This window comes from Gekko japonicus, unplaced genomic scaffold (assembly GCF_001447785.1).
Source record: "Gekko japonicus isolate JY-2015 unplaced genomic scaffold, Gekko_japonicus_V1.1 scaffold2121, whole genome shotgun sequence".
NCBI classification, from domain to species: domain Eukaryota; kingdom Metazoa; phylum Chordata; class Lepidosauria; order Squamata; family Gekkonidae; genus Gekko; species Gekko japonicus.
In genome coordinates, this window is record NW_015174332.1 from 132,756 (window position 1) to 155,897 (window position 23,142).

At 49.9% G+C, this 23,142-nt stretch overlaps 1 protein-coding gene across 1 annotated transcript in view; it reads right to left on the reverse strand.

Annotated features, from left to right (window-relative positions):
- The window catches only part of NUP214 (nucleoporin 214kDa), a 121,953-nt gene that overhangs the window by 24,336 nt on the left and 74,475 nt on the right, over window positions 1-23,142 (reverse strand). Inside the window, exons 25-28 of the mRNA XM_015424259.1 lie at window positions 16,134-16,209; window positions 12,231-12,339; window positions 5,892-5,997; window positions 276-340 (exon numbers count right to left, since the gene is read on the reverse strand). Of these exons, the coding sequence (XP_015279745.1) occupies window positions 276-340; window positions 5,892-5,997; window positions 12,231-12,339; window positions 16,134-16,209 (356 nt within the window). The remainder of the gene's footprint in view (window positions 1-275; window positions 341-5,891; window positions 5,998-12,230; window positions 12,340-16,133; window positions 16,210-23,142) is intronic.

The following is a 23,142-nucleotide window of genomic DNA, read 5'->3' on the forward strand; positions in this document are numbered from 1 at the left end:
ACTCATATTAGTTTTGCAAAGATAAAGAGGCTTCGTGTGTAAGTTTGTTCCTGGCCAGCACACACAACCCAAACGGGCTCTGCTGCGTTATGCGCCTTGAGCACTCCGCTAACCAAATAATCCTTCATCCTCTGCCTGACACCCTGGAGAAACTGCTGAGTTAGACAGACCACCCATTTGACTTGGGAGAAACCCCTGCCCAGAACAGAACAGCAGGCTGGATAAGAGAGGACCTCTGGGTCCCTCTTCAGCCACTTAATGACAGGTCTTCATACCTTGTGAAGAAGCAGAGCCGGGCGTTGCAGGGTTCGAGGGAACGGCACCAAAGTTAAAACCAGGCCTAGGGGAGAAAACGAGCGTGAAACAACCCGGCGCTTTCCCACACGACCCCAGAATCCCAGCTGAAAGATTGATCCTGATTGGCCACTTTTTTTTTTTAATTTAAAGCAGGGGCTGTATTTTGAAATGAGCACGGGCTTAAGCACCAACTTTGCCCTTTGACCCTCTTTGGTGTTTCTGCCACCGCGTAACCAAAAGACTCCTTAACCCCATGGTGAACAGCAATACTGGTTTTGACAGAGCCCTTCCCTTTTCTTTTTTTTAAAATAAATCTATTAATTCGGTTTTTACAATGTCACACCACTTAACAATCTTCAATACACTGTATCGAAACAATATATGGTTTCCATCACATCATGAATTTTATCTGTCACATAACAATTTCCCCCCCGTATCAGGTTTAAGTTAAACAGTGTTCTTACGCTTTTATCTTCTTTCTTTCCCTTATCAGACTAGCTTAACTGTCATTTATACTTATCTTCCTTATTTTCAGCCAGTTATAAATTGGTTCCCATTTTTCCCAGAATTTTTCTTCCGGTTTCCGTTTTAATTCCATGTTCAGTCTATCTAATTCCGCTATTTCCAGAATCTTATCTTTTAGTTCTTTTATTGATGGTAGTGTATTGGACTTCCATCTCTTTGCGATCAAAATTATTGCCGCTGTTAATATGTGTATAATTATACGTTTGTGTTTTTTAATTTCATCCGGGATCGAGCCCTTCCCCCCTTTTCATGTGCCCTGTGCCTGCTCCCTCTCCGGCCAAAAGGGCTCCCACAAGGCGGCATCGGACTCTTTAGAGAGACTGAAGCACATAACAATTTGGATGTACTCAGGGGATCAGGGTCTTGCTGGAAGCCAGGTGGGAAGTCCCCGAGGACCAGGCTAAATCTCCGGGCAGTCTCTTGTGCATACCTCATACACATGTGTGCATGCAATGAACTGTAAACTGCTCCCTCATGCTGTTCTCTTAATTATGAGACAGTCTGCTGATCTCCCAGCCTGAAGAGTTACTATCACACTGGAAAGAGCAAGAGTCCAGTGGCACCTTAAAGACTGAAAAGTTGTGGCAGGGTATGAGTTTTCATGAGTCACTGCTCACTTCAGGTGTGTGTGCACCTGGAAGTCATGGCGACCTCTGGGGACTGATCCCTACTGGGGGCCTGGAGGATATTCAGAGAGGTGGCTGAATAAAGCCTGCCCCTGCCCTCCCGACCGCTGGTATTCCAAGGAGGTCTCCCATCCAAGGACTTGCCAGAGTCGAGCCTGCTTAGCTTCCGAGATCTGACGAGATCAGGCTTGCCTGGGCTATACAGGCCAGGGCATGGCTACAAATCTTGATCGATCACACTGGAAACACTTTGTCCGCGCTACTAGGTGGTCACTTGGCTGACCACCTGTGGTGAGTCAAAGTCTCTTCTAGGTGACCAAGACAGGATGCAGTGCAGTCTTTTAAAAAAACTCCCCAAAAACCCTTTGACACAGATGCCTAGCACAAGGGTCTCTCTCTCTCTCTCTCTGGAGATGACAGACTGCCTTCCTCTCACAGGTTCTGGGCTCAAACGGTATACTCAGGCAACATGATGGAGTAGACCTGAATCAGCATCTCTTTAAAACGCTGTCTAAAGGGCAACCAGCAAGCATCACAATGTACCAACATAGAAAAAGAAAAAGAGATTGGATTTATACTCTGCCCTTCACTACCCAAAGGAGTCTCAGAGCAGCTTACAAATCTCCTTTCCCTTCCCCTCCCCACAACAGACACCCTGTGAGGCAGGTGGGGCTGAGAGAGCTCTCCCGAGAACTGTCTGTGAGAGAACACCTCTGAAAGAACTTAAGTCGGACCCAAGGTCACACCAGCAGCTGCATGTGGAGGAGTGGGGAATCAAACCCGGTTCTCCCAGATTAGAGTCCGCACTCCCAACCACCATACCAAACTGGCTCCCAAGGAAACATTGCGAAAATTCTAGTTTATGACCTTGGAAATCTATATCCTTTCCCCAAAAAGAACTTCGGCATCACAGCCTTCGTGCTGTAGTTTGGAGTGTTCCAAGCACTTAAAGTACATGATGCGAAGTAATTTTTGCAAGAGCCCTAAAGGGTAGGTCAGTATTGTAATCCCAGTAGAGATTAATAATTAGGGCTGCATGCGTCCCATGCTTCTGTGAGGAGCCCAAAAGCCACGGCCTGAACAGAGTCTGTGCATCCTAACTCTTGGCCGATCCCAACAAGGAGGGGCTATGGGGCATCTTCCAGTGTTTGGGGAGATATCTTGGGCTTCTGTCACCTTCTTAACCCCTTGCTTCCAGGACTTGGAGAAAATATGCAGGTGAAGTAGGTGTGCAAGTGGCAAGGACTGCAGAATTCCCTTTTCCTGGTGGACAATTGAGGATGCCAAGATCTATAGCCTAGTTCGTTCTAAAAAAAACTACAGTATTTGCAGGGCTGATTAGAATGTGCTGGATGTGACCCCCCCCCCCCCCCCTTATGACACATGCTCTTGTGTGTGTGATTGCTTACATAACTGAGGCTTCCAGATGGCACGGAGATGATTCAGTCACCTCTGCGAGTAGCTTATGGGCATCCCCCCCCCCCTTGAGCCACAATCTGCCCGTCAGGCTGCAGCATCCCTTTCCGAGCTTTGGCACTTTCAGACCGGTCTGGATGGCCACATTCACAGCTCTCTTGTGGCCACGAGTATCAAAGTGAGTGTCGCGTGAAAGGCTTTGTATTAAAGCATTATCTATCCGTGGCAAAAGAAAGTGGCCACCCTGAAGATTGCAAAACACAAAGGCAGCATCGGAGGTTCCAGTTCCTAACAAGCAAAGCCGGGGTAGTTTCCCCCATGTTTTTAACTTTTGGAACTTTGACAGGGGGAAAAAAGGGAACGACAGGATATTGAACATGGCAATGATGTGCTGTTATTGTGCCACCGGAATGTCCGTGGGGGTGCGTGGGGGGATGGGGGGGGGAGCCAGCGCATGTCTGATGTGCAAGATCTTGATCAATAGGGATCAGTCTGCCCCAGTAACAAGGACGGAGGACAAGTGGGACTCTGTGGTGTATCTAAAAAAAGGGAGCAGTGACTTAGGAAAGCTCATACTCTGCCATGGATTTTGTTAGTCTTTAAAGTGCTACTGGACTCTTGCTCTTTTCTGTCTGCAACAGTTCTTCCCCTTTTGAGAGCCAGTTTGGTGTAGTGGTGAAGTGGGCGGACTCTAATCTGGGAGAACCGGGTTTGATTCCCCCACTCCTCCACTTGCACCTGGCTGGTTGACCTTGGGCAAGCCATAGTTCTGATAAGAGCTGTCCTTGAAAAAGAGCAGTCTGTCAGAATTCTCTCAGCCCCGCCTACCTCACAGGGTGTCTGTTGTGGGGAGGGGAAGGGAAAGGAGTTTGTAAGCCGCTCTGAGACTTCTCTGGGTAGTGAAGGGCGGGGTATAAAACCAATCTCTTCTTCTTCTTCTTTGCTATTGACTCACAAGGGGGGGGGAATCACTCCTCTTCACTCACTCTGGTGTGGGCTAATCCTTCTCCCTCCCACTGGTGAACTCAGCCACTGAGAGACAAAAGCCTAGGCTCACTCACATAGCCTCTCCCATTCGCCTGCACAGCCCCATCTCATTTAAGAATGAAAAGGACCTCTGGGAAATGGAGTATCAAAACAGTCCCCTTTCTTTGACAAGCAGGGAATGCATGAAGGAAAGGCCGCCTGTTGCAGGGATCTGTGCGTGCAACATGCGCTCCGCCATGCATAGAGAAGTGCTGTGTAGATGCTCTTCTGGAGGAGGCCATGCCTGCAGCATTCGTGATCGTGAGCAGACGTTAACCACGCTGCAGTCTCAGACCTTTAGTAGCCCCACTGTCTGGAGGTGCCCTTTCCCCCCAACTCTGGGGGCCCCCCAAATTACTGCCACTGCAGGTCTTGTTTCTTGGTCACGCTTGCATGAGGCAGACCAGCCTGGGAGGGGGAGGAGGCCTGCTGACATCGACGCCTGAGCGGGCTCCCGCTCGGCATGTGCTTTGCCAGCTGCACCGGTTACCGGTTGAATACCGGATCTGCTTCAAGGTGTTGGTAATAGGACTGCATTTGGTTAGGTAAAGGTAAAGGTTTCCCTTGCTCGAAAGCCAGTCCAAATCCGACTCTAGGGTTGCGGTGCTCATCTCCGTTTCAAAGACGAAGAGCCAGCGCTGTCCGAAGACGTTTCTGTGGTCATGTGGCCGGCGTGACTAAACACCAAGGCGCACAGAACGCTGTTACCTTCCCACCGAAGTGGTACCTATTTATCTACTTGCAATTTCTTGCTTTCGAACTGCTAGGTTGGCAGGAGCTGGAACTAGAGACGGGAGCTCACTCCGTCATGTGGCACACTCAGGTCTCGAACTGCTGAACTACCGACCTTCCACAGCCTGCGGTTCAGAGTCTTAACCACTTGAGCCACTGCAGCTCCTGCATTTGATTAGACGAGTCCTAAACGGTGATTTTAAATTTCGGTTTAAAAGGGGACTAGATAGATTCATGGAAGATCAGTCTATCAATGGCGACTGAGGGGAGCCTCCACAGTCGGAGCCACTGATCCTCTGAATCCCAGAGCCAGGAGGCAACATCAGGGAAAGGCCTGTGTGAGACAGGATGCTGGGCTAGATGGACCATTGGTCTGATCCAGCAGGGCTCTTATGTTCTTATGTTTTATGTATTTGTTACATACTCTATTTTATGCATTTTATTTACATATTGCAAGCCACTCTTGAGCACCTGTTAAGTAAGAAAGATGGCTAATAAATGCTTTAAATAAATAATTTTTTAAAAAACCTAGATTTTATATGCGCAGAGTATAGTGAAATAATGTATGTTCTCTCAAAAGGTAGCTAGTTGCCCCAAGCAATACACTGGAAAGCCGTACAGCAGTACATGGGATGAGGCCTTTTCCGCAGTGGCTCCAGGGGTACAGAAGTTATTTCCAAGCCTTGTCCCTCCTTTCAATGAAGAGTGGTGATTTTACAGAGGGCCTCTGGTCTCTGACTTCTGTAGCTGCCAACAGCCTACCTGCTAATTTTCCTGAGCAGCTGTTGGATAATGGCTCTTTTTAATCTGCTGGCTAAGGCACAAGTTAACTCCTTTGTAATAGGACGGCTACTGTTCCAGGACAAGAGAACTCCTGCCAAGTAAGAGTGCACATTTTGGTCTTGCTTGAGTACAGGGCCCAAACTGCACACCGGCCCTTCTCGCACAGTGTTGTTCGTGCTGGTTCTGGGTTGGGAATCTCAGTGGATCGAGGAAGGATAAGCTGAAAGAGACACCGAAGCATCTCGGTAGGGAAGGACAGAGTTTGTCACTGAGGTCACGGTGTGCGATTACATCACACGGAAGTGGGCTGCGGACCAAAGTCAAAGGCAAATGAAGATTAACTGCAGAAAACTGTTTTTCGCACACTCAAGAGCAGGAGGGGAGGGGGGCTGCGGACCAAAGTCAAAGGCTAATGAAGATTAACTGCAGAAAACTGTTTTTCGCACACTCAAGAGTGGGGGGGGGGAGCATGCTGCCCATACAAACCCTGAGGAGTGAAATGCAAACGCCTTGCTGAACTGGGAAGCAGTTGGTGGGGCTGGAGCCCCAGCAGATGAAGTGACGGATGCAGCGGTCTTCGTTGTCCCTTGGCCTGAAAACACAGTGATAGTTATGGAATAATGAGAGTATTTGCACTTGTGCAGACACAGGCATGCATACAGAGTATGTATATTATTATCTATTGTATTTATGAATCTCCCAACCCCTGCTTCTGCAGGGCCCTGGGTGATGTACAACCACAGATACAACAAGATAAAAACAGTTAAAACATAGAACATTAAAGACAATCAGATGGCGAATAACCAATCCCTGTATACAATACAAAGGCTCTCTTGCATTCGACTCTTGGTTTTTCCCAGCACAAGTCTTCCCAGTCGCCTTCCAAATCCGCTTAGCGTAGCAGTTACATTTAACCAGATAAAGAGTTAGGACAATAAAAGTCAACAGAGGCCAGCAGTGATTAACAGAAGCAGCCACAGAAGTAGGGGGTAGTCTAGAGCAGGGGTGTCGTACTCATTTGTTATGAGGGCTGGATCTGACATAAATGAGACCTTGTCGGGCTGGGCTATGTGGGTCCTAAAAGGTAATGCCAGGTAGCGGAGATATAGACACAAAGGGTTTTCTTTTACTTAAAATAAAAGCATACTTAAAACATTAGCCACTCTTGCAATATTTGGTTTATTCAACCGCCTCTGATAACTGACACGTCTTGCTCTGAATTATTGCATCAAAATGTCTGTGCTGTTGCAATCCTGAGTGTGCTGTTCAGGTGTGTATCTGTAAGCTGCAAACCTACAATGACGCAGCAGCAGCAGCAGAACTGGAAGAAGAAGCAGAAGACAGCCAGGTCCACTGAGGAGCCTGATAGAAGCCCTCCGGGGGGGCTGATCTGGCCCCCGGGCCGCATGTTTGACACCCCCAGTCTAAAGGAACAAGCCGGTCATGTGACGGGCCAATGAGTCCTGGGGAAGAACCCTTTGGCTCAAGGAGCAGAAGAGCTTCCTCTGCAGCGTTGCCCATTCTGTAGATCTCCCCCCCCTCCACTGCAGATTCTTCAGAGGAGCGCCTAAAGAGGCCTTTCGGTTCCAGGGGCCGCTTTGCCTGCAGATGCTTAAAAGGTGCTGACGGCTTCCGCTTGGCCCAATTTGGTGGTGGGCCCGTTTGCCTGGGCTGACGTGGGAGCCCAAACGGGAAATCCAATTACCGTAGAAAAATAACTAATCAACGCTAAACAAATCTTCTTCTTAATATACCAATTTACTTAGTACATAAATATCAAATAGTAGAAATAGTAGAAATAACACCTCTGTGTCCATTTAACAAAATCATTTAGTCTACCAATTAACAAATCCCTTTAAATTGCTATGTTCTTACGAACGTATAGGAAAGCTAATAAATACTAATGAACAGCGCAATAAAGCTAAGTGTCCTTTTTCAAGTATTATAATGCTGTACACTTTGACAGTGCATGAATACTTTTATTTCCAAGAGAGCCAGTTTGGTGTAGTGGTTAAGTGTGTAATCTGGGAGAACCGGGTTTGATTCCCCCACTCCTCCACTTGCACCTGCTGATGTAACCTTGGGTCAGTCACAAGCTCTGGCACAGCTGTCCTTGAAAAAGAGCAGTTTGTGTCAGAGCTCTCTCAGCCCCACCCACCTCACAGGGTGTCTGTTGTGGGGAGGGGAAGGGAAAGGAGTTTGTAAGCTGCTCTAAGACTTCAAGTGAAGGGCGGGGTATAAATCCAATCTCTTCTCTCTGTATGTTGTTTAATGGGTCTCTGACCGTAATAAACGAATGACAATCTTTTCTCTCTTCTTCTTCTTCTTCTATATGCTTTGTGAGAAATGAGTCCCAAACACAAAGTCTGTCTCAGTTGATGCTGAGAGGCTTTTTCTCCAAGAAAAGGCAGTCTCCAATCGTATCAGGGGCTAGCTGGAGAACCTGTTCCGTAGAACTTCCTCAAAGACGGGTCTGCTTGTTAGAAGTCAACTCAAAAAAGCCTTCAATCTCTTATCCCTTTAATCGCTGACATTTGCCTTATCTTCCCAGAATCAAAAACATCTTCACTATGCAACATAGCTAAGAAGGTAAGACTGTAAGGCTTTTTGCCAGGCGTGAGGGAGTGAAGATATTTTTGATTCTACGAAACAGAAGTATTCATGCACTGTCAAAGTGTACAGCATTATAATACTTGAAAAAGGACACCTCTTAGCTTTATTGCGCTATTAGTACTTATTGGGAGCTGTGGTGGCTCAAGTGGTTAAGACGCTGAACTGCAGGCTGTGGAAGGTCGGTAGTTCAGCAGTTCGAGACCCGAGTTGCCGCATGACGGAGTGAGCTCCCGTCTCTAGTTCCAGCTCCTGCCAACCTAGCAGTTTGAAAGCAAGAAATTGCAAGTAGATAAATAGGTACCACTGCGGTGGGAAGGTAACAGCGTTCCGTGCGCCTTGGTGTTTAGTCATGCCGGCCACATGACCACGGAAACGTCTTCGGACAGCGCTGGCTCTTCGGCTTTGAAACGGGGATGAGCACCGCAACCCTAGAGTCGGATTCGACTGGCTTTCGAGCAAGGGAACCTTTACCTAGTACTTATTAGCTTTTCTATATGTTTGTGAGAATATAGCGATTTAAAGGGATTTGTTAATCAGTAGACTAGCACTGTGTAAATTATTTTGTTAAATGGACAGAGAGGTGTTATTTTTACTACTGGATGTTTATGTGTTTAGTAAATTGGTATATTAAAAAGAAGATTTGTTTAGAGTTAATTAGTTATTTTTCTACGATTATTGTTTTCCCCGTTTGGACTCACATCCGTGCTTCTCCTTTCCTGTATTGACTTGGGAGCCCAGGCAGGGGAGGAAAGTACATTTAATCAAATGAACACATTTTATCAAGGGCTTATTTTTTAAAAGTTATTCCCAAGCGTAACCTAAAGGATGACTTTGGGAGCCACTGTGTTCGTCTTGGTTGTCTGTTGAACTATGACTGGAGGGGGGGGGGAGGACACGGGGAAAAATCTTCACTCTGCAGTGAAGCTAGAAGCTGATGGGGGGGGGGGGTCGTCACCATGGGCCAGTTCTTCTCTTGTATTTATTTTTAAATGGTGACCTTGCCTTTCTCCTGGTAGGGATTAGGTTCTGTCTGCCTAATCTAGGGGCTCCTGCATTAAAAACTGATGTCAACCCACTAGGAAACTTCTAAGGTATGCCACCGTATATGCCAAACTGGACAGCATTTGACAGACTAATTCAAGCTCAAGAACACTGGTCCTAGCGTCAACTAACCGAACAACTACCTCTCCTTCCCTGGGCCGGCCCAACTTCGGCGATGATGACTAGTGGAGCCGTGGCGTTGTTTGAAAGCGTCACCACCCCCGCTGATTCGGACCAGCCTGGGCTGCCGCCGTTTTGACGGGGTTCCCCTTCGAGCACCGGTCCAGCGGTTGCTGCCGCTGCCGAGGCTCACGGGACTGTTCCAGATGAGTGGACGCGTGCCAGGGAGCCCAGGGAAGGTCTCTGCCTCTCCTGGAGTCCCCGCCCGGCTAAGCCAGCAATTTTGATGTCTCTTGTACATCATTGGTGAGTAAAAATAAAGACTTCAGCTGTAACGGTGGAAAAGAGCAAGAGTCCAGCAGGACCGTAAAGACTAACAAAGTTTGTGGCAGGGTAGTAGATTTCGCGAGCTCCTCACCGGCCACAGATTTTGTTAGCCTTGAAGGTGCTACTGGACTCTTGCTCTTTTCTCCTGCTACGGACAGACTAGCACAGCCACCTGCCTCGATCTTTCAGGTGAAACTGTTACAGTGCTAAGGAGAATTACTCCAGTCTAAGTCCATTCATTCAGTAACTCTCCTAAGGATTGTACGGTTAGTTACCCAAAGCGGGGCAATATTGCAGTGTGTGACTGCAATAAAGAAGGCCAATGCTATGCTGGGGATTATTAGGAAGGGTATTGTAAACAGATCAGCCAATATCATAATGCCGCTATATAAATCAATGGTGCGACCTCATCTGGAATACTGTGTGCAATTCTGGTCACCACACCTTAGAAAGGATATTATAGCTTTGGGAAAAGTGCAGAAAAGGGCAACTCGAATGATAAAAGGGTTGGAACACACTTTCCCTATGAGGAAAGGTTAAGGCGCTTAGGGCTCTTTAGCTTGGAGAAACGACGACTGAGGGGTGACATGATTGAGGTTTATAAGATTATGCATGGGAAAGAGCAGGTAGAGAAAGAGGTACTTTTCTCCCTTTCTCACAACACAAGAACCCGTGGGCACTCCATGAAATTGCTGAGCGGTCGGGTTAGAACGGATAAAAGGAAGTACTTCTTCACCCAAAGAGTGATTAACACTTGGAATTCACTGCCACAGGAAGTGGTGGCAGCTACAAGCATGGACGGCTCCAAAAGGGAATTAGATAAGCATATGGAGCAAAGGTCCATCAGTGGCTATTAGCCACAAGGTATAGATAGGGACTCTGGGGCAAGTGATGCTCTGTCATCTTGGTGCTTGGGGGGGGGGTCAACAGTGGGAGGGGGCTTCTAGTGTCCTGGCCCCACTGGTGGACCTCCTGATGGCACTGGTGTTTCTGGCCACTGTGGGATACAGAGTGTTGGACTGGATGGGCCTTTGGCCTGATCCAACATTGGCATCTCTTATGTTCTTATGTTCTTAATAAATCTGGATTTGTCCTGGAAGAGAGAGAAGCTGCCTTTCATAAGCTCCCAGAAGACAATATTTTTTTTTACTGCATACAAAAGCTACTTGAGAGATCCCTGACAAACATCTCTCTCGAAATCATCACCATAACAACAGGTATTCACAAAAGACAGAAAATGATTGACAGGCTCAAATCTGACCATTCCGGCTCACTCAAGAAAGCAGTGGCTCATTTTATTTTAATTCATCTACTCCAATGGGGAAAGGGCTGTTGTCCAGGCCTGGAGCTTTCTGAGAGCCACGTGACTGGCTTTGTCGCTTGTGTGCTACACATTACAACAGAGCTTGCTTTTGAAAGATCTGGGCGACAACGGCAGCAAGGAAGAAACTGGAATACACTGAATCCGAGGCATTCCAAAGTAGGAGGCTTGGGGAAAGGCACTGTTCACACGGCCCCTTAAGTACAAGGCCACTTCCCAAGAATCTCAGCTATTGGGTTTTTAAAACAAGTTTCTAGTCCCTGTGATCGTGTAAGACATCTAAAATTGCATCGACACAGCCTGGGAGGGATTCCAGCACTTATATTAAAATGCATAATCTGCCTTTCAAACGTGTGCCACAAGCAGCTCTGTAAATGGTGGTTCTTTACTCAGTCAGTCCTACAGCAGGTTCCTGGACTTTCTGTCCTTAGAGGTTCACTACCTTCTCTGCCTTTCTGGAAGCCCCAATCCTGTTCTCCCCTGTTCATATGACCTTACACCTTACATGGTATAAAAATAAACAGATTAGCCTGAACATGGAAAGTGGCTGTAAGCCTGGAAGGGCAGTAGAACTGATCTAGTTCTGCACTGCTCTTTGAAGCCTTCAAGCCTAACCTCTTATGTTTCATTGTGGATGAGGAGCAAATGTACGCAGAATCATTAATGCATTCAACATGGGTGTTCATCACCCACTCTGTTCCTGCTCCTGCACACCCAAATTTAGGTTGTAAGTTCCTTGGGGCAGAGGCCCATCTTATGCCGATGCTTCCCTGCATGCAGAAATACGGGAGGAGACAAAACCTCTTAATTTTGTTTGCACTCTGATGGGTGAGCCGGGAAGTTATCAGAATCCAGTCACAACCTGAACCGTGCAGTGCGCACTCTGGGCAATACCCAGAAGGCACTGCACACAGCGCTGCACTTGTGTGCAGGAAAGCTGGGGTTCGAATCCTGGCACTCGGTGACCAAACTCACTTTGAGCGCCAGTGCTTTCGAGCCTGGTCAGAGTAGTCCTCGAAGACATGAGGCTGCCTGACACAGCATCAGAGCCTTGGCCCATCACGGTCAGTCCTGTTTTGTCTACTCAGACTGGCTGTGGCTCTCTCGGGTCTCAGGCCTTTGCGTCACCCAGACCCTTTTTAACTGGAGATGCTGGAAACTGAACCTGGGACCTTCTGCATACCAAGAAGACACTCTGTCACCGAGCCGCGGCCTCTCCCTTGCAAAGCACCTTGCATGCTGGGAAAGTGGCATGCAAATAACAACGAAAATAATATTTTTCCCCTCAAAACCGTGGATTCCTGCCACTTTTCCCTTCTTGCTTTGTTCTGAATGATGCCCCATAAACTGTGAACAGTTTATCACATTTTTAAAAACCATGCTTCCACATGAAGGGAACCGACCTGAGTTCTTTTTGCCTGAAGTGGTCTGGCTGGTGGATGTGCTGACGACACCCGGTAAGGACGCGGAGGTGGGTGGAGGCTGCATCGCGAGGGAACCCGCCAGAGGAACCTAAAAGCATGGAGGAAGCAAAGCCGTTTGGTCGCGGAGGAAGCGGGAGAAAGGGCTTTGGGAGCTCAGCTGTGATGGATAAAACAGCTGGGGCGAGAAAACTAAGTTTTTTAAATTAAAATTTTTTAAGTTGCTGCTGTAATCTCCTTTTTAAAATGTCCTGGCCTCTGAACTGAATGCAAATGTATCTCTTAAAGCTGCATATATGACCCTCTTGCAAAAAGCAAATTTTCTTTGGAAAGGAAGAACCACAGAGCTCTGCGCTGGATCCTGGCTCTTCCTGTTCGTGAAGCTGGGGGCTGCAGCTGGGGAGCTCTTGCTCGTTGTGGCCCTCTCTTCCACGCTTGTTCTTCACGGCTCTCTGGTTGCTTAACACACTTTTGGGATGAGCTGTGAGAAGGTGCTCCCAACAAACTGCCAACCAGCTCAAAGGCTGGATGGAAAGTTCTGCATGCAGAACCCATCCCCACCAAGTTACCTGCCTCTGCTCTAACCACTGAACCACATGGTGCCCTTAAGCAGCAACTGATCCACATCACAAGGAAGGGAAGGGCCACCGTTCCAGCCGGAGACACCTGCTGGGCCCAGGCCGAAACCCCAAACTAACGCTAACCTAAAAGGCAAGACATAGAGAAACAAAACTGCAGGAGAGGCCTGATCGGCCCATTTCTGCAGACCCAGGGTCTCGTGTTTCTGTGAGATGGATTAAGACCCTTCAGCACTGTTCCACAATGATGGAAAGGGTGAAAGTAGAAAAAAGGACGCTGGATGCATTAGTGACCTTCTCTGCTTTTGCTTTGTTTTAAGCTTAATCTTTCAGAACAGGATAGTCCCAGTTATCAAGGACAGGCAGGCCAGCCCAGATGCCAGGAGGAGGCCGGGGCCACCAGCGCCCGACCAGCTGCATTCCAAACTAAGAGATAACAGCGAATGCGAGAGAGACACAACAGAGATAAATGACGGGTATGACGGTCAGGACCAACGGCAGATGAATGGCGGGGATCCTGGGAGCTTCCATTGGTTTTGCAGGAAAAAGTTTTCTGCCTGGGCCTGGCAGGTCTCTCTCACCTCCACTCCTCCAGGTAGGGTCTCCAACCGCTTTTGGCATATGGGCCCCTTTTGGAATTCTGGCACGGAGTAGTGAGAGCTCAATCACAAAAATGGCTGCTGCAAGAGGCGGGGCCAACCACAAAATGGCTGCCACGGGAGGCGGAGCCAACCACAAAATGACTGCCAGGGGAGACAGAGACATAGAGGAAGCCCAAGTGCCCGGGAGAAGCGGGGTAACTAAAAACTGGGACAGAGAGGTGAGAGAGAATAAAACAAATACTGTGGTGGCAGCTGCCACTGAAACAATTTTATTTTAGTCTGCACAACCAATCTTCTTTGGCCTATCAGAACCCTGGTGGGCAACAACCCTACATGGCCCCACCCACTTTCTAAAAACGCTTGGTGAGTTCCAAAAAAGGTGCTGGCAGGTGCCGTAGCGTCCACGGGCACCATGTTGGGGACTCTTGCCTTAAGAGATGATGTAGCTACTGGCTGAGGCAACTCCAAAGGAATCCTGGCAAATCCAACTTCTACCCTAAGTGTAAAGGCAAAGTGGGAACATTTTAACCCACACCGGGGATTCTAAACTGGGGTGTGAGTGTGTGGAGACAATTACACCACACAGAAAGATCTTGCAAACGTGGCGTTCCACAGCTCCTGTTCTTTCTCTTTGGCTTTCATTTTCCAAACCATCTTTTCAATGCTTACCGTGCCAGCATTTTAACATTCAAATTATTTTACAACACTTTACCATTCCATTAACAACCCTAGAAGGTCTAGCTTGCAGTGGGGAACAAAAGAGTCTCAGACTGACAGATCTGAGCACTATGGGGCCATGGACAACGGGCAACCAATTACACGCCATGCAAGCTAGTTGGCTGGGCTGGAATGCAAGCAGTCCACATGGGGACAAAACCCATCAGAGCCCTGCCTCCCGGGAATTGCACACGGCCAGTCCTTTGGGACTGCCAGCTGGGATGCTCCAAGCTCCGCCTCATTCTCTCAGTCTCCCCACTGAGGGAAGCCATGACAGTGCCCACTTTTGTGCTCCCAGAGTGTTGTCCTGCAGGGACATTCCCAGGGCCGGCCCCAGCTTATTTTGCACCCTAGGCGAGGATCCCTTCTGGTGCCTCCCCCCATGCGCCCACCAATTTCCCCTTCTCTCCCCCCCCCCGTGCTGCTGCTCCTTCTCCTGAGAAGTTAGCTGGCCAAAGAGGCGGCGGTGGCCACCCGGTCAGAGCCAGCGGGGGGCGGGGCGGGTGCAGTTGGGCACCCCTTGTCAAGGCGCCCGGAGAAGAGGCTGACCGGGGGGGCGCTCAGAAGCCATTGTTCCCCTGGCCCTGCTGCTGCTGCTCCTGCTGCAGTTGCCAGTCCCCAGCCGCAAGGAGGAGGAGGAGAAGTGCTCGCACTCCACTGGGAAGCCGAGGGAACAGGCAGAGAAGTTAGCTGGCCAAAGAGGCAGTGGGCGGCAGCAGCGGGGGTCACCCAGCCACGGAAATGCAATGGCAGGGGGGCTTTTGGCGGGGGCAGTTTGGCGCCCCTAAGGGCCGGCGCGCTCTAGGCGAACGCCTAGTTTGCCTAGCGAGCGAGCCGGCCATGGACATTCCATTGGACATTTGGGTTGAGGGCAGCGACGGTCTGGCACTCTCCTATCCCCCCCCCCCCACTCCTCCACATCCCCTCCACCCTAAAGAGCCAGTGTGTTCTGAGATCTCTCCCGCCATCGTGGATAATAGGCGACATGTTGCTGACACTTTTAAGTATTTTAAAGTTGTTCTTGATTTTATGTTTTATTGCGCTTGTCTTCCGATGCAAGCTGCCCTGAGCCCTGCTTGCAGGGAAGGGCAGCCTGATAAATAGAGCTTAATAAATAAATAAAAATTAAACCCAAACGAAGCTCCAAGCTTAGTACAGGCAAGTGGAATCAATCTTGTCCCTCCTTGAATTAGCGATTTCCCCACCCTCGTCGGGACACAACCAGGCAGGGAAATACAGACGGAGGCAATGCCGTGGCGTCCCCCAGCAATGAGACTGAGAGAATGAGGCAGATCTTACGGCACCGTAGCTGGTAGTCAACGGACAAAATTCCCACAGTTTGCTTACAGAACCGGGACATTAGCCACCCAATCTTAAGCGCCTGCATCCTATGGGCTGCAATGGACAGGATGCAAGTACTTGCTTGGCTCAGCTGTGGGGATGAAGGAGACCTGGAGCAATGTTCCCTCTAAGCTGTGGAGTCTTGTGAGCAAAAATTCTACTTTGTGAGCTACTGGCATTAAAGTTGTGAGCGAGCGATTTGCCTGCTGCATAAATTAGCTTGCTCTACAGCCATGCTTCCTGAGCTAAGACAAAAATGTGTGAGCCAGCCAGGGGCTAAAAAACTGTGAGCTGGCTCACACTAACTCAGCTTAGAGGGAACAGTGACCTGGAGTGCTTAAAGACTGGATTGTGCCTTAAGAGTTTGCTTTTCTGAAGAATGGGGGCTACGTGTGCACGTTACAGCATAGGAGCGTTTAAAAGCTCTTCGCATGCTGGAAGCTGCGGCTAGAAAAAAGCAAACAAACAAATAAAAGGCTGGAGAGCGATTCAAAGCTCCGCTGAATGGGGCTCTGGAGACTGCGCGGAGGATAAGGAGCTGCGAGGCAGATAAACACCCAGCCAGAGAGGAAGCTCAAACACCCCCCCCCCCACACACACACTGCCTGGCTTGTAGAGAGGAAAAGAGTTCAGGACGCAAGAGATACCTGGCTGGCTTGATTTGCAGCGGTTGCGGTCAGAACCTGGTGTGCGGCTTGAGCTGCAGATTGAGGAACTGACGATCTGGGGGGAGGGGAAAAGAAGGTTTTTAGAGCCCACTAACAACCATCTCTTTATTACTTCATTTATACTTGGCCTTTTTCACGAAGTCTCCTGCTTCCGTGATCAAACACAGTGCTGCGTTGCCAGCCACACACCGCGGTTGGGAGAGAAGTGTAACCGGACAGGCTCCTGGGATCCACACAGAATGCTGCCTGCTGCGTCTCTGCATGAGTTGCTGCTCTGGAAACAGCCCCCTTTCAAATCTGCTTTCATTGAGGGTGATTGCATCATCTTTGTCGTTAAGACCAGGGTAAGGTAACGGTAAAGGTCCCCTTGCTCGAAAGCCAGTCGAATCCGACTCTAGGGTTGCGGTGCTCATCTCCGTTTCAAAGCCGAAGAGCCAGTGCTGTCCGAAGACGTTTCCGTGGTCATGTGGCCGGCATGACTAAACACCAAGACGCACGGAACGCTGTTACCTTCCCACCGAAGGGGTACCTATTTATCTACTTGCAATTTCTTGCTTTCGAACTGCTAGGTTGGCAGGAGCTGGAACTAGAGACGGGAGCTCACTCCGTCCTGCGGCACACTCGGGTCTCGAACTGCTGAACTACCGACCTTCCACAGCCTGCAGTTCAGCGTCTTAACCACTTGAGCCACTTGACCAGGGTAGAAAACAGCATTTATAAAACATTTCAGAGAGTGTTCAAAGCACTGCATTCACTTTATTACTCATTAACAAATAATCTAAAGAAAATAACCTACCCCCCCCCCCCCACCCAATCATATTTGGAACCCAAAATTCAGCCAAAGATTGGCTCTCAAAGCAGCTTACAAGCAGAGGTGTCGAACTCATTTGTTACGAGGGCCGGATCGGACATAGATGTGACTTTGTTGGGCTGGGCCATGGGTGCCATAAAACATAACGCCAGGTACCGGAGAATATAAACTTCATAAAAGACAGCAACCGGTAAGCTCTGAGTTGGTGTCCTCACTGCCAGGCCTCATGGGGGCAAACCCCTTCCCCAGCCCACTCCCGCTGCCAATGCTGTGAGCTGGAGCCCCAGGGAAGAAGAAGAAGAGAAGAAGAGGAGATTGGATTTATACCCCGCCCTTCACTTGGAGTCTCAGAGCGGCTTACAAACCCCTTTCCCTTCCCCTCCCCACAACGGACACCCTGTGAGGTAGGTGGGGCTGAGAGAGCTCTGACACAAACTGCTCTTTTTCAAGGACAGCTGTGCCAGAGCTTGTGACTGACCCAAGGTCACATCAGCAGGTGCAAGTGGAGGAGTGGGGGAATCAAACCCGGTTCTCCCAGATTAGAGTCTGCACACTTAAACACTACACCAAAGTGGCTGGGTGTTGGGAGCTCCCCCCTGCCACCACGGAAGGGGACTGGGAAGTCAATCTGAACTAGCCCCCTGCCTGTGGCAGCCCAGGTCTGAGGCCAGGTGCATGGTGGGACCCAGGCCAAGTAAAGCCCAATAAGATGAAGAAGGAGAAGAAGAGATTGGATTTATACCCCCACCCTTCACAAACTCCTTTCCCTCCCCCTCCCCACAACAGACACCCTTGTGAGGTAGGTGGGGCTGAAAGAGCTATGACAGAAACGGCTCTTTCTCAAGAACAGCTCTTATCAGAACTACGGCTTGCCCAAGGTCATCCAGCCAGGTGCAAGTGGAGGAGTGGGGAATCAAAGCCGGTTCTCCCAGATTAGAGTCCGCATGCTTAACCACGACACCAAACTGGCTGCTGCATGAAGATGCTCACGCAGCAGCAGTCACCTAGGGCTGAGGGACACCGGGTGGTCCATGAGGGAGGAAGGCCTGGCCACCAACTCACGTGCTCGGTGACAGGACTAGGCCCCTGATATGTGGAACAAAACTGGTAAAGAACTGCCCCCCCCCCCATGGGCCAAAGCACAGCTACCGCATGGTGTGTGTGTGTGTGTGTGCAAATATGGCAGCGATGCTGGCCGCCAGCAGGTCCCAGCAGAGGATCGTCTGCACGCCCCATGTGCAAACACTGATTCATGCGACCATCTGGGATAGCATCCCTGGAACTGCAGTTCGAACAGAGAGGCGTGCGACCTCGCCTCGGAACCCTGATCCAGCACGAATGCAGCTGGGGTGGCTCCCAACTTGCCAGTGAGGCTGCCCCTGAAGCGAAGGAGTTCTGCTTGACTGCTGCAGATGAGGTTGTTCCGCTGCGCCGAAGCCACAATGGGAGTGGCTCTGCTCACTCCCCCCCACCCCCCAAGCAGCTTCCTGCTTCCTCCCTTGTACGAGTTGCTCATGGGCCGGATAAGAGTCCCAGAAAGGTAGGTTCCAGTCCCCGGGCCTTATATTTGACACCCCTGGCTTACGGCAATCAAAACCAACACCGCGTTGGAACCAATCCACTTTCCCGCTGGTGAAAAAGGCTATGCTAAGGATTAAGGGACCCACACAGACAAAAGCCGTGTGAAACAAGGACTAATAGAAGGTGAGCCAAAGAAAAAGCTGGCCAGTTCTAAACCGTTAACATGCCACTGCCCTTGCAACGACCGTATAATGGAGATCAGCAATCCTCCCAACATTGCAGAGGATGCCAGCAGCCAGCCAGTTTGTGAGCTCATGGCAGAGGCAAGGTACCAACTATGCACCCAACCTCAACGGCTGTGCACCGGCTATTTCAAAATCCACAGGGCTAATTATGCCAGTTTGAAGAGACTGGTGTTGCGAGACGGGGAAAGAAAGAGGCCTGAACACTGCAGACTCTCTCCAGGGGGGTGAGGCTGGACCAAGAGAGAGCCGGTCAAGCTTTAAGAAACAAGACAAATCCAAGTCCTTATGCAAATTAAAAAACAACAACAACACCCTGACCGATCTCGACAAGAGGCCTGAGTGCAAATCTCAGGTGGAGCAGGCAGGCTCAAGAAAGAGCCCATGTCAAACATTTCTAGGCTGGACTTGGGAAGAGTGGCAGTCAGACCGGAGTGACCACATGCTGCATGCGCTGAAATGATTACAGAAGGCCAGCCCAAAACCACCACTGAACCGGGGAAGATTTGGCAGTCAAACGATCACTAAGCCCAACCCTGGACCTCCAGCTGTCCCTCTGTGCAGCGCCTGACACATCCTGTGCTCCGCTGACAGCCGCAAATATAGGCTCAAATCTCATCCCTGCCATGGACACAGAGGGTAGCCTTAGACAAGCTTCTCTCTCTCTCCCCCTTCACTGCAAAACCCCCTTCTTCAGCATGGGGATGACCGCAACAGTGGTCTTCCTTCCAGACCAGCTGAATGGGTTCCAGATAAGCACTTTCAACACATGGAAAGGCTAAAGTAACATTACCTACCACTACGCGTGTGCCAGTTACGAGAACCCCACTAGAATAAGGACCAGCTTCTCCCATATGGGGCCACCCACTCGCTCTGCTCATCCCCAGAAGCCTTGCTTTGGCTGCCCCCACCATCTGAGGGCAGGTAGGCGGGAACCTGAGAAAGGGCCTTCTCGGCCGTGGCACCAGAGGTTTGGGATTCCCTCCCCGGGGGAGATTTGCCTGTCTTCCTCCATCTTTCACCAGCAGGTGAACCAGGGGTCATTTCCTGCCGGAGCACACAGGAACGGAGCTCTGGCAGTAAGGAGCCCAGGGAGCGGGCACATGCAACAAGCCCCGTTCCCTGCTCCCAGCAGCCCTCAGTCGGGCCACGAGGAGCAAGAAGCAGCCAGGTAAGTTGCAGAGACACCCCCCCCCCGGCCTGCCTTCAGGTACAAGCTCTCCCTCCTCTGTGAGGACAGATCTGCACGCCCCCCCCCATAGCTAGCAATCCAAAACAGTCTAGTGGACCCTGAGCAGTGGGTGTTGCCTTCTGACACACTTCCGGTGATGTCAGGGGGTGTGGCATATGCAAATAAGTTATGCTAATGAGTTATGCTAATGAGCTCCTGCACCTCTTTTTCTACGAAATGACCCCTGAGGTGAACATTTTATTATTTTTTTCCTTTGTCTGGTATGCCTGCAATAAGAGTTACTGGCCCTCCTGCTGGTGCTGTTTATGTGTTTTTAATAGAATTATTTTGTCATATTTAACTTCATTAGAACTGTTCAAATGTTTTAATGTTTCCTGCCTTGTGGACCCAGATGGGGTGGAAAGGCAGCATCAAGATGTTAGAAATCAATCAATCAAGTATATGAGAGCGGTGGCGTATAAGGAGAACGTGTATAAGATGTTCCACAGATGGCACTGGTCTCCGGATAAATTAGCTAAATTTTACAACGGGTACTCAAATTCATGTTGGAAATGTAAAGCGAATTTGGGGACATTTTACCATATGTGGTGGATGTGTAGTAAGATACAAGGATATTGGAAGATGGCACGGAAGGTAATTCAAGAAATTTTGGAGAAAAATGTAGCCTTAAAACCGGAAATATATTTGTTAAATATGATCCCGAAAGGTTATAATAAGCAAGAAGCATACATACTAGGATATATAATAACAGCTGCTAGATTGTTATTGGCCAGAAACTTGAAATCCGAGATCATACCCAAGAGGGAAGAGTTAACACTCAAGATACTGGAGTTAGCAAGACTGGATGATTTAAGTTTAATGTTGCAGAATAAGAATGAAAAGGTACATGAAAGGAGATGGGAAAAGGTGTATAACTGGATAGGAGAGATGTCAAGCGAACAGTGAAGTTAAAATGTATATAAGAAATAAGTGATGAAAGACTCTGATATATATGCAAAATGCAGAGGTCATTTCGGGGGGGATCGCGGGGGATCGCAGTTCCCCCGGGTGAGGTACGGGGGGGCGGGGCACAGGACGAAGCCGCGCCCCCTGCTTCTGGCCGCCCCGCTTCCGGCCTTCATTCAGCCAGGAGGAGGCAGGAGAAGAGGGAGGGTAAGTTGCTTCCTCCCTGCCTCTCCCTAACCCTGCCTGCCTGGGGCCAGGGAGGGCCTTCGTGGGGCTTCCTTGCACTCCCGCCGGCCTTGCAGGTCCACCGCAGTGGAGCTGCAAAGGCCGCCACCGGCGGCCGAGACCGTTGGGGCGGGGTGTGTGGCCTTATGACACACTTCCGGTGATGTCAGGGGGTGTGGCCTTATGACACACTTCCGGTGATGTTATGCTAATGAGTTCCCCTAGCTCTTTTTCTACGAAACGACCCCTGGCAAAATGTATAGATGGAATGTATAAATGTAAAACTGGAAACGAAATAAAACTTTCTGACCAAAAAAAAAAAGAAGAAAAAGAAAAGAAATCAATCAATCAATAGGTGGACCAATTTCTCCCTCCCTAATGCAACGTGTCATCAACTCTGCCTGGCTGGGGGCACGTGCAAGCTTCTTGCACAGCTACTGCAGAACATGTCCCCCCCCCCAGCCCCTTGGAAGCAGCAAAACCCCACACAGGAGACAAAGCAGGACATTGCCCTGTGGTGCAAGGACTCTTAATAGCCCACTAGGACAAGGCTGCTAGGGTAAAACCTACTGCCACAGCGTGCTTTGGCACCGCGGCTGGACCCCACAGACTGAACCTGACCACCGCCAGCAACTTCTTTAGCCAGAGAACAGGAAACAAGGCAGCACAGGGGAGAGGCAGATGCCCTCGTTAAACAGGAAGGATCTGTTTAAACTGGTGCCCCAGCTTTTATCAGAAATGATATGACAAAGGAAAACACAGAGCTTAGGACTGCGTAGCCATTTCAGGGAACACCAGAGAACCACAGTGGCATGGCCTGATTAACGCAAGCAAGGAAGAGAAACAAAGAGAGAGAAACAAAGATTGGGGGTGGGGGGGAAAGCAAGCTTTCCTGTCGTCTCCCACGATAATCTTTCGGGGCCCATCTGGAGCTGTCTGCTAAGGCTGTTGGAGGCTTTGTGCCAACGTGTCAGGTATCTAAGGCAGGGGCCAAGTATCCACCTGCCTGTAAAGGGACATAAAGCATTCAAAGTGGCACGGCGGGTGGGGGTGGGGGGCTTTATGGGAGAGAGACATTCTGGGGCTGCAGCTGCATCACAGTCCCAACTGGGCCTCCCGCACTGCCAGGGCGAGGAGACAACTTTATGACCTTGCTTTGTGAAAGGGAGGACACTGGCACCAATGGAAACAAGAAGCCTCACCCGTGGCGGGGCACCGGATTGTACCGCGTGAGGAACGCTACCACTGGAGCATCTGCTTTGCTGTCCATATCTCCCCCGTCTTGCCTTGCCCGTTTAGGATTAGCAATCAGTGGGTCAAAGATTGCCCACCGGTCACATGGTTTGGTGCAGTGGTTAAGTGTGCGGACTCTAATCTGGGAGAACCGGGTTTGATTCCCCACTCCTCCACTTGCACCTGCTGATGTGACCTTGGGTCAGTCACAAGCTCTGGCACAGCTGTCCTTGAAAAAGAGCCCTTTCTGTCAGAGCTCTCTCAGCCCCGCCTACCTCACAGGGTGTCTGTTGTGGGGAGGGGAAGGGAAAGGAGTTTGTAAGCCGCTCTGAGACTCCAAGTGAAGGGCGGGGTATAAATCCAATCTCTTCTTCTCTTCTCCTTCCTCCAAGCCAAGGAGGCCGCTGCGTGAAGGTGGCAGCTGAGTTTCATCCGGCTGCCATCTGTTAGTGAAGGCACGAGGCAGAGTTGCCCGCCCCTCTCACTTTGCAGTAGTCCGGTGGGGGCGGGCACACCTAGCAGCAGAGAGCAGCCTCTCCTGCTGGCCGCCTAGTATGACTGCACTGCAGCGGGGCCTCTCCTTCCCTCCCTCCAATCTTTCTTCCCCTCTCTGGATTTCTCCTCCCCTCTTGCGTTAACACAAGTATAGCACTGTGGGTGATGCCACTGAGGTTGCCAACAAGAAGAAGAAGAAGGAAGAAGAACGAAGGAGGAGGAGAGGAGGAGGAGAAGATTGGATTTATACCCCGCCTTTCACTACCCAAAGGTGTCTCAGAGCGGCTTGCAAACTCCTTCCCCTCCCCACAACAGGCACCCTGT